This window comes from Mytilus edulis, chromosome 14, assembly GCF_963676685.1.
Source record: "Mytilus edulis chromosome 14, xbMytEdul2.2, whole genome shotgun sequence".
Lineage (NCBI taxonomy): Eukaryota > Metazoa > Mollusca > Bivalvia > Mytilida > Mytilidae > Mytilus > Mytilus edulis.
In genome coordinates this window covers 12,919,085-12,931,658 of record NC_092357.1, presented here as the reverse complement: position 1 = coordinate 12,931,658, position 12,574 = coordinate 12,919,085, and the positions used below count along the sequence as shown (strand labels likewise).

The 12,574-nt window shown below is 33.7% G+C and overlaps 1 protein-coding gene across 1 annotated transcript; it reads right to left on the bottom strand.

The window, feature by feature from the left end:
* Nucleotides 1–1,413: 1,413 nt before the first annotated feature.
* LOC139503987 (uncharacterized) lies at nt 1,414–4,080 on the bottom strand. The gene is made up of 3 exons (XM_071294035.1): nt 3,688–4,080; nt 2,238–3,443; nt 1,414–1,611 (listed from the first exon to the last, which is right to left on the bottom strand). The coding sequence occupies exons 1-3, from the start codon at nt 4,078–4,080 to the stop codon at nt 1,414–1,416; spliced, it is 1,797 nt and encodes a 598-aa protein (XP_071150136.1).
* Nucleotides 4,081–12,574: the final 8,494 nt, after the last annotated feature.

Below are 12,574 nucleotides of genomic sequence, written 5' to 3'. Positions count from 1 at the left end.
CCTTGTACAACTTGCAACACCAGCAAGTATACACCTTGTATTCTCATTAATACAATAACCACTTATATATCAGATTCACTTTATACATTGTATCACAATCACTATTGCAATATTCACATATAAATCCGAACACTATTTATATATCCTTTGGAATCACTTAATTCACTCTACTTACCAGTTGGAAAATAATCCCTGATGTTATCACTTCAACGGTCCACATATGAACTGACAAAGTTCCAACAACAAATGGAAGTTTTTAACGACCTTGACTGGCTATACAGCCCTTGCACGGTCGGCCCTGGCTTGCGCCTTTTTGGGCATTAAATAATTTATATTTTTACCATGTGGTAATTTAAATAATTTATAATGATAAGAAAATTTAATAAAAGCAAAAAATTTAAAAAGCAAAATTTTAGATAAATAAATGAATGAAAAAAGTAAAAATATTTAAGATTAAGTAAATAATAAAATAATAAAAAATAATAAAAGAATATAAAATTAAATATAATAAAATAATATAGAAATAATTTTGTATAAAAATAAAAATAAAATAAAACAAAATAAATAAATAATTATTAAACACGGAGCCACCGGAAGTAGGAACAGGAGGAAAGCTTGGCCAAGTAAACAGCAGTGAACGGCAGCAACGCTGTCCTGGTACACCAGCAGCCAAGTAAAGAGCGGATAATTTTGATATGCCAAATTGTGTATGTGAATTTATATGCCAAATATTATGTATAAACCACAATAAGCCTAAATTAGTGTATGTGAGTTTTGCAAAAATATTTAGTGGGATGTTTTGTATGTACTAGAAAAAAAAGAAAAGTAAAATAAAAAATAAAATAAAATAAACAAAAAACCAAAGGGTGTATGTAAATTTTGACTGCTTTGTGCTAGCCTACCGTAGTTGCAGGACTTTAGAGTGCTAGTATACTGGAACTTATCCGCAGGAAGACAGTGCCCCACGCTAATTAAAACTGGATTAGCGCAAACCAGATCTTGCGAAGTACCATTTTTTTAAGTCTTAGATTTGACTTGCGGCTTAATGACATGAAAAATTTATATAATGACCAAAAGTAGAAACAAAAATAATTTGGGGTGCCGCGAATTTGGAAAAAAAAAGCCAAAGGTTATCGTGCGTTCTTGTTTAGTTAGCATAATTTTAATAGTTTAATTAACTTATCCCTACATTCAGTTTATCTAATTTTAAATATGTTAAGTTATTTCAAAGGATTAATTTTTATTATTTTTTTTTTTATTTTTTAAAATCATATTAATTTGGATTTTATTTGTCTTAAGTATTTAATTTTTACTGCCGGTTATGGCCTGACTCCATTTTTGAGTCACTGACCGGATAACTCTTGCAGTTTGTTTTGCCCCTTTGATGATGCTGTGGTAAGTCGTCTTGAAGATTCATCTGTACTGCCGGTTATGGCCTGACTCCATTTCTGAGTCACTGACCCCGGATAACTCTTGCAGTGTAGCTGGTCTTCTTAACGATCTTTTCTTTAGTACGTACTGTATTTGAAGTGATTTAGTTTTTGACTGCCGGTTACGGCCTGACTCCATTTTTGAGTCACTGACCTGGATAACTCTTGCAGTGTGTTTTGCCTATTTAATGATGTTGTGGTAAGTCGTCTTGAAGAGCCTTCTGTACTGCCGGTTATGGCCTGACTCCATTTCTGAGTCACTGACCCCGGATAACTCTTGCAGTGTAGCTGGTCTTCTTAACGATCTTTGCTTTAATACGTACTGTATTTGAAGTGAAGATTTTAGTTTTTGACTGCCGGTTACGGCCTGACTCCATTTTTGAGTCACTGACCCGGATAACTCTTGCAGTGTCTTTTAATTATTTTATTTCTATGATTGTTTTTTTTTTTATACATATATACTTATATAAATTTATGATAATCAATTTCTGTTAAATATTGTACCAAGCACGACCAGACATATTGTTGTTTGTCTTTAGGAGGATCTAGTAATATTTTGGTATTAATATTTTGTATTTGAACCTTGTCCAAGTTTGATTGCAAATTTTGTCTCGCTTGTGAATGATTAATACAGTTTACTAATACGTGTTCTATATCCTCTTTTATTCCGCATGTATTGCATATTGGGGAGACATTGCGTATGTACTGGCCTAGTTGCCCAGGTAATAAAGTAGTGCCCAACCTAAGTCTAGTTATTGTTTTTGCATGAAATCGATTACCTTGATAAAAGTTGGGTTTTTTATTTACTGCAGTATTTATAGAACGACTCCATATGGAGCATGTGTTATCCCATCTAGCTTGCCACTTTTTCTTATATAATGCTGTTGTTATTGCAATGAATTCGTTTGCACTAAGACTTAAGTTAAGGTCAATCTTATCATTACTTAGTGCTAATTTAGCTAGTTTGTCAACCTGTTCATTACCTAGGATACCAACATGCGCTGGTATCCATTCTATGGTTACTTCTATATTTTTTTGTTTTAGACGACAAGCCAGTATTTGAATTGGTTCTAGAATATCGGGTCTACTTGATGCATTATTATTTATAGATTGGATTGCACTATATGAATCAGTTAGAATAACAACTTTTTGCCCTGGCTGTTGATTGGAGAATACCCACTTTAATGATTGATATATGGCCGTCATTTCTGTGGTGTAAACGGAAAGATTGTCTGACGTTCGTTTATAGCTTGCAATCAACTTTGATGGGATTAGAAAAGCATATCCAGTTTTACCCGAAGCTGGGTCTTTTGAGCCATCGGTGTAAATTTTTAAATGATTTTTATATGCATTGTCGATGTACTCTAACGCTTTAGTCTTAATGATATGCGGATTTTCTTTTTTACTGAGGCTGTTTTTTATGTTACTGGATGTTTTTGCTTGACCTATAATCCATGGAGGTGGATCTTGAATATTTTTAGTAACCATCTTTATTTTGTCTAGTTCGTTATCTTTAAGTAGATTTTGGACTCTGAATCCGTAAGGTATGTTATGGTCATTCCATTTATGATTATAAATTTGATATTCAATACAGTCATCTACTAATTGATTGGCTGGATTTGATGGATTTTGTTTAGTACGAGCATAATATTTAAGAGAAAGGTGGTCCCTTCTTAATTGTAATGGCATTTCGCCAGATTCTGCTAGTATTGTTTCTAACGGGGTCGATTTATGGGCCCCTAACACTATGCGAAGAGCTTTAGCTTGTATTATATCTAATTTAGATTTTACAGTTATAGATGCTGAATTAAACGCTTGACATCCATAGTCAAGTACCGATCTAAGAAGAGATTTGTATAGCATGAGAAGAGAATCAGTACCCATGCCATAATTATTTGCTTGAACATACCTTAGAACGTTTAATATTGCTTTAGATCTTTCTTGTAAATAGTTTACGTGTTTATTCCATGTTAGCTTTCTATCAAATATGAGACCAAGAAACTTGACATGATTCTGGAATTAGATTGGTTCGTTATCTAGCATTAGGTTAACTGAAAAAAACATGACGATCTCCAAATATTACTCCTATCGTTTTGGTTTTAGATATCTTAAAACCCCATTTTTTAGACCATGCACTTATGTTATTAAGGGTTTCTTGCATTTTTTTTGTTAAATGTTTAATATTTCCACCTCGGTACCACATAGCACTGTCGTCAGCAAATTGAGTCATTACTGCGGGTTTTTTTGCCAGACCTACTAGATCATTTATCATGATGTTAAATAATGTGGGACTGATGACACTACCTTGCGGGATACCATTGTTAAGATCATATTCGTCTGAGGATTCTTGATTTACTTTAACTTGAATTTTTCTATCTTGCAAAAAGTCTTTTATGAAGTTAAATAATCTCCCATTTATACCGTAATCTTTGCACTTTTTTAATAGACCAAAACGCCGTACTAAGTCAAATGCCTTTTCAATATCGAGAAATATGGCTAGTAGAAATTGTTTACGAACTTTAGCTTTTTTAATGTCTGTCTCAAGTCGCAGTAAGTGGTCTAATGTGGAGCGACCTTCACGGAACCCACTTTGTGTTTCATTTATTATATTTTTCTCCGTTAGAAGATGTTTAAGTCTAACATTAACCATGCTTTCCATTAGTTTACAAAAATTTGATGTAAGAGAAATCGGTCTGTAGGATTTAGGGTCAGATTTATTTTTATTAGGTTTTAGTATAGGGATTACATTTGCATGTTTCCAGCTGTGGGGAGACAAAGTTCCTCTGTCTTGAGCTGCCTTATATACTACGATATGGAATGGTCCATTATACGTGAAGGGGTGAAAATCAAGACTATACCAAAATTAGGGGTGTTTTAAGTAATACATGGTGCTCCAACTATGGAGAAACTTATATACATATAGAAACACAATTAACAGGGAAAGGCAACTGGTGATTTACATCAAAATAAATAAACTATGACCGATTTTCGTTACAATATCAACAATAAGCATGAAACATAATGATATATAGTTTGAAACCAAAAATATAAACAAGTTTAAAAATTGCAAAAGAAATAAGGTTTGAGTGGTTGTATATATAGGAAACAAGAACAGGTTGAATAGGTCGTATGAATAATTAAATTTATCGCTATTTTGTGCATTTTCCCTTTGATCTCTTTTTGTGATAATTTTTCATATCATGATACTCGCTTGAGATGGAAAATTATCGCTAGTAACTAAGGAGCCACGTGGCGTTACTAATGAAATTGACTTGAAATTGACAACGTCTTCATATCATAGGTAAAATAGCAATAAACAGATTATCATTGGTTATCTCAACTCGATTGCTTTTTTCGCTTTCGTCGTGACCGGCTCAAGCGAGAAAATCAATCTCGTTGAGATAACCAACGATAATCTATCAATAGGTTCGGCAACTTCTATTTAAATATTCATAAAAAAGTGATATCAGGTCAGTTACTGTATATGCCATAGAAATATACGGTCAACGCATTTTGACTGCTCAATTAGACGAGTGCAGTATAAACAGTGATAAATCTCAATTACCTACCTTACTTTTGATGGATTTTCGAAATAAGTATACAAAGTTATTAGAAACTATATTTTTACATTTAACATATAATGAATTTGTGACAACCCTACTTCATTTTTATAGCATTACAAAACAAAGTGTTTTGTTTTATATTCCATTTTTAAGGTTACTTTCCCTATTGTCTGTATTACAATCGTTAAATAGATTAATTTGTTGTTGTTGTTATATTTTAAAGGGATGCGACTCCATTTGAGTTTTCGAAGAAATATTTAAATGTGAGACGGCACGGAATAGTTCCAACGAACCTTTATCGTAGTTCATGAGTAATGATTTCTTTCTATCGTTTCAATCTTGCCATTAAATTTTTACTGATATTTAAAAGAAGTAAGAAATTTAAGGGACATATATATGATTGGTCCAAGCTGTCAACGTATATTTGTTCCGCCTAACAGAAGTTCCAATGGAAACTTTGTTATAAACATTGTCATAATAACTATTCCTGTTGGAACAAATATTCTATACCATTTATTCCGTTAGAAACATATACTGTAATATTTATTCCTGTGGAAATAATATTCCAGAATATATTTTCCTTTTGGAACTTATGTTATGAGGGAACTTCTATTCCGTGACAACACCAGCGTTTTGAAATAGTGATTCCTTAATGCCCGCATCACACTGTCCCGATTTTTATATACGATGGACACCCGAATGCGAAAATTGTAAGTTCGTACGAAGTTGGTCCCGATCTCGTTAAAATACCAAAAAGTGACCGAAGCAAGTACGATGAATAACGAAGTCTATACGATGGTGCCGAAATTATATACGATAGCAAAAGATGGACATACGAAGGTTAACCGAAGACGGGTATTTAAGCTTCATATCTCAGGCGAAGCCTACACGATGGATTACGAAGGCTACACGATGGATTACGATGATGGCGCGATGGCCATACGATGTCTAAAAGACGTCGTGTACAGCTAACGATGCATTTAAATTATATGCCGAAGGCTTCAAGCATTTTAAATTGTTTGATCAATATTGAATATATATAATATTGTTCACTTGAACAGTAAAATTTGTGCACTAGTCTAGATAATCTATCTTAAAGGTAAGGTAAAAAAACTGCAATGGGTTCGTTGATCCCTTTTATTCAAAAAGAGCTCTTTCCAGGAGAATATCATAATAATATAGACAAAAGGAAGGATGTGCGGAGAGCAACAAATACGGCAAAATATGACATATAGAAAATAAAATTATGGTTATGGAGTAAACATTCGTGTGACAACAACTCAGACGATACATAAAAAATCAGAAAAATGAAGAAAAAGTTGGTTTCCCTATATACATGTACGTGTACCTGTAGTGTTGGTGTACGAGGCGCGTTTATGATTTTCATTATGTGACTTGATATGAAAAATTGACAAAAAATAATATTTTACTTGTAAAAGTAAATCCTGAGCCTGTAATAGCTGCTCTTCTTGTTCCATTTGAATTAATAGAAACAACGCTGTCGCCTTTCTTGTTCTCATAGAATCATATGATATGAGCTCCATGTTTTGTGAACGTCTTTCTTAACTGTCGTATTAGACTGACCAGTGCATATTGCGCGTGGCACTTTAAATGTATTTTAGCGCGAAAATTAACTTACATTTAGCTGGATTTATTGCCGTCGTAGTTCCATCTTGTCGCCTTCGTACTTTTATTCGATGGCAACACGACGGGATTACGAGGTCTTCACGAAGTCGTGTTGCCATCATAAGACCTTCGGGTAGCTTCGTGATTCATTCGTGTAGACATCGTAATGTCAAAACTGACCGATTGAAACGACGGAAACACGAATGCAATACGATGTTCAAAGATGCATTCCCGGTGACATTACGATGGTGATGATGGTGATACGAACTCAATACGAACCCTCAACATCGGACGCACCTTCGGGGATTTTTTAACATGTTAAAAAATTTAGAACCCTTCCCGAAGTTGTCCCCGAAGGCTAGAAAAAGTAGCCGATGGTTCTACGATGGTTAAAGATGGCACTACGAATAGCCCGATCTGGATACGATCAGTCCCGATTTTGAAAATTTCCATAATCGTGTTGCCATCGGCGTAAAAATCGGGACAGTGTGACACGGGCATAAGAAATTTTCTATTCTTCAATTCTTCAAACAACAATTATTCTACTAACTAAAGTATCACAGAGTAATTAAAAGAGAGACCATCAATGGCATGTCTTTTTGTTTGTCCATTTTGAATAAACGACAGTTTTTTTACAACAATTTACAAAATGGAGATTTTCGTACTTGATTTTGTTCAATATGCTTATAGATATTCTGTTTGCTATCAAATCACTTTAATAAATTGTATTTTTTTCATGTTGCTTTATGGCAATCGAATAAAAGAAAACATTGTAATATTGCCAAGGGGGGCGAACTACTTGCTAAACATGTCATATTGAAAAATCGACATTTTCGAAATGATAATAAATGATAATAAATGATAATAGCATTTCAGACTTTTTTGTCCGAGTCCTAGTAACCTTCTTATTCTTAGCTTTCTCATTACATTTGTATCTATCTCACCTTTCTCCTGCTTTAGCTCATCTTGCTTCTTTTTAAGCTCCACTCGAAGACGCTGTTTCTCATTTTCATTCTTTGCTTTTTCAAACTCTCACCGGCTTCTTGAAACGACTTTCGTTAAACGATCTATCCAACAGTTGTGCGGCCTCCAACCTTTTACGGTCGCTGCTAGGAGTTTTTGGTTGCACTTCGGCTTCGACTAGTGGTTTATCTAAACTTGGAAGCCCATACTCTGCTTAGCTCTTATAGTTATGTCCTGCTCCCTCTTTTCTAGGGCGATCGGCCAGTGTGTTCAAAAAATATTAATCTTACTCAAAATTTCAATTTTATCTCATTGAACTGAAAATGTATACGTCTAACTCGAACTATCTCAAATCAAATAATAAGGATATAACATAACAGTGTGAGAAGGCTTCACCCACTTACAAATTTATTTGCATTTTATACCTGAAGGCTTTCCAGTCAAATAAGCAGACGAATTTCAGCCAAGTAATTACTGGTTTTTAAATTATAAAAACAAACCAATGAAAAACGAGACCAGCGTCTAGTCGGCTGTATCAGTCATCTGGTATCTTATCAATATTTACTATGAAGCAAATGTACTCGGATATTAAAGAGGAACAAAATTTGGTGAAACAATTATGGATCAGTATCTACTTAACAGAGCTAGAGTTCCCGGTAACCAGCCCTACCAAGTTGAAACGGTCGTAATACAAACTGTAACTATTATTTAAACGTTTATCTTTATGGGTTATTGAAATAAAGTTCTTACTTTTTAGTAACTATATTTTTACAAACAAATGCAGAAAACTGTGACAATCGTACTTTATTTTTTATACAGAATTACCAAACATATCTGTTTTCTTTTATATTAAATTTGTAAATTGATGCTTTCTTTTTGTCTGTATTGCAATTGTAAAAAAGATCAACTTGTGTTATATTTCAAAGGCAGGCAACCTCGTTATTACATTTTGTAGAGATTACCTGTTTATAGTGTATAAATGTTTAAAGTGTTACAAGAAATTTTTGGTGTTCCTTAATGGAAGGATAGTACAAACAGAAGAAGAAGATTACAAATGTGAAGTGGGACTGAAAAGTTCCAATAAAACCTTTATCGCAGACAGAGTTATTATTTCTTTCTTATATTTCGGTGTTGCCATTTTACTGTATTTTAAAACAAGTAACATTTTTAGGGGTATGCATGATAGGGCTTTTGCCATGACTTACTATTTGAAAGTAGTAGTATATTTTAGTCCACCGTTTTGTATTAGTAAATGCTAAGAAGATTTTTCTAATCTCCAACTCTTTAAAGAATATCTTTTCTCGCATGCATCGAAAACAGAGATCTATGTGAATACAGAAGTGCATGTGAATCTATTTGTGCATTGCAAATTAATAATGCTATAACGTTCTTAATACCTACAGCTTTTTACAGCAATCCAGACAAATGTGATTTTCACACTTAATTCGTATTCAAAATAGAATTAAGTATTTTAATTTGCTATTAAATCTCTTTAATAGATTGTACTTTTTATTTTGCATGTTAGACATCGTATAAAATACTATATGTGTAATCTTTCCAAGGGAGACCACTTGCCAGATATGTCATTACAGTAAACTAATGATCTCGTACCATACAGTGTTTTGCTGACCTGAAGCACGTCAGTGGATAACAAGAGTGGTTCGATAACAAGAGTGGTTCGCAGTATTTAGGTATTACCAATGTTGTGTAGTGCATTTTTTTACAAGTTTTATGACATACATTCGCAGTGAATAACTGATGTCGTGCAGTATTTACAATGGAATTACCAGTTTATAGTAGTGTGAAAGATGAGAAATTTGTCAAAGCGAATCACTGACCTTTTGCACTGAAAGGAATTCATGAAGTCTTGCATTGTAAGATATTGTTATTTTGAAGTAACACATGAATTATGACTTCTTTTTTTAAACTCACCTGGCCCAAAGGGCCAAGTGAGCTTTTCTCATCACTTGGCGTCCGTCGTCCGTCGTCGTTTACTTTTACAAATATCTTCTCCTCTGAAACCACTGGGCCAAATTTAACCATACTTGGCCACAATCATCATTGGGGTATATAGTTTAAAAATTGTGTCTGGTGACCCGCCAAACCAACCATCATGACCGCCATTGCTAAAAATAGAACATAGGGGTAAAATGTAGATTTTGGCTTATAACTCTGAAACCAAAGCATTTAGAGCCAATCTGACGGTGTAAAATTGTTTATCAAGTCAAAATCTATCTGCCCTGAAATTTTCAGATGATCAGACAACCGGTTGTTGGGTTGCTGCCCCTGAATGGGAAATTTTAAGGAAATTTTGCCGTTTTGGGTTATTATCTTGAATATTATTATAGATAAAGTTAAACTGTAAACATCAATAATGTTCAGCAAAGTAAGATCTACAAATAAGTCTCATTACCAAAATGGTCAGTTGACCCCTTAAGGAGTCATTGCCCTTTATAGTCATTTTTACCAATTTTTCGTAAATTTTTGAAATCTTTTACAAAAATCTTCTTCTCTGAAACTACTTGGCCAAATTAAGCCAAACTTAGCTACAATCATTATTAGGGTATCTTGTTTTAAAAATGTGTGTGGTGACCCAGCTTATTAACCAAGATGGACGCCATGGCTAAAAATAAAACATAGGGGTAAAATATAGATTTTGGCTTATAACTCTGCAACCAAAGCATTTAGAGCAAATCTTACAAGAGGTTAAATTGTTTATCAAGTCAATATATATCTGCCCTGAAATTTTCAGATGAATTGGACAACTGGTTGTTGGGTTGCTTCCCCCCAATTTGTAATTTTTAAGGAAATTTTGCCTTTTTGGGTTATTATCTTGAATACTATTATAGATAGAGATAAACTGTAAACAGCAATAATGTTCAGCAAAGTAAGATCAACAAATAGGTCAAATCACCAAAATGTTCAGTTGACCGCTTAAGGAGTTATTGCCCTTTATAGTAAATTTTTAACAATTTTCATCAATTTGGTAAATTTTTTACAAAATATTTTCCTCTGTAACTAAAGGGCCAAGTTCATCACAGATAGAGAAAATTGTAAGTGGCAAGAATGTTTAGTAAAGTAAGATCTGCAAACACATCACCATCACCAAAAAAAATATTTCATGAATCCATCTGTGTCCTTTGTTTAATATGCACATAGACCAAGGTGAGCGACACCGGCTCTTAAGAGTCTCTAGTTTTATTAATTTCAATATTGTTATTTTCTCTCTCTTCAAAACCAGGATTTTCAGGGTTAATACGTAAATGATCTACAGTTCAAACGACTAAACCAACAAAAACGAATTACTAAGTAACTATACTCTGGATCTAAATATTTCCTTAAGGTTTAAATTTTATATTGTTTAGGAGATTTTCTGATCTCCAATCCTTAAAAGTACATACTATATATAATATACAGACCCATGCAGCTATTATTAAGGCGTGTATCTCTGTTTGTTCATGTTGAAAAAATGATTCTCAAAGGTTATAACTGATCGGTTTTTAACAACAATCTAAAAACGAGGATTTGTATACTTAATTTGTATTCCTTTTACTAATAAATATTTTGTTTGCTGTTAAATAACTTCTATAATTGTACTTTTTCATGGTGCATGTATGGCAATCGAATAAAAAAAACAATTTGCAATATTTCTAAGGGAGACTACTTGCTTAACATGAACTCTGAAATTAAACAGTCTTAAAATTCAGTTAAACAGTCATGGAATAGTATCTAAACAACAGAGAAAGAGTTACCGGTTACCAGCCCCACCATGTTGATACAAATAAAAATGACAGTTTACACGATATTTTTATGTTATTGTGAATATGATAAAACACTGAATTAATCTTATGAAACATATTGAACCTTTATCCTATGGGACGCGATAAATCTATCCCAGTCTAGTATGATCAAATATAGGATATTATATAAGACATATATTTAAAGTCCTAGATTTAGACCAGCTATTTGTAAACTAGTCAAACTTTAAAAAAAACATATATTACAAGAGGCAAAATATTCTCTTGCAATGAATTTTGCGTGGCTTGACTTAGTTTAGAAAGCAATTTTGGTAAAAATACCTATATACAGTCAGAGACACAACATTTATATATTACTATATGATGTATACCCTTTATGACCCCGAACACGATGAGTAGACATCAAACAATGTCAACTCGCCCCATTGCCAATCGGCCCACACTTTATAAAACAAATCGCCCCACTTTTGAAAAAGTGTAAAATCAAATTGAACAATCAGTCTGACAATTCACCTATAAACAAAAAGGGTTTAAATCCCACTGAATAAAGGTCTACCAACTCGCCCCAATATAAAAATATCTGACTTCCTTTAAGTATGTTACATTGCTGACAGTTCGTATCCAGTCGTCCTGGTGTAGTGGTATGTGTCGTGGCTTGATATGCTAAACATGCTAAAGGTCTTGAGTTCGGATCCCAGCATATACACTGGATTTTTTCTACGTGAATTTAAATAAATAGTCTAATTAATTATAAGTTTTATAGTGGATTCGACATTCCCGCCAAAATGTTACAGAACAAAGGAAAGCATGCATAAAAAAGAAACCCAAGCTGGGGTGATCTGGTAGGGGTGATCCGGCTCAGATCACCCCTGTTAAAATAAAGGAGCTAGGATTTAATTAATAGTTATCCCAAGAGGACGCGGTGTGTCAGTGTAAGATCACCCCGATGGCCGGAGGCCAGAGGGTCATCTAGTACTGACACACCAAGTCCGAATGGGATAACTATTTTACATCCCAGCTGTTTTAGATTAGACGAAAAACCATTTACAATTCATAAAATTTAGTTTAGAACGCCACACAACCATTATAATATACTTTATATATTACTATATGATGTATACCCTTAATGACTCCCGAACACGATGAGTAGATATCAAATAATGTCAACTCGCCCCACTGGCCAATCGGCCCACACTATATCGCCACTTTATAAAAAAAAATGCCCCACTCTTGT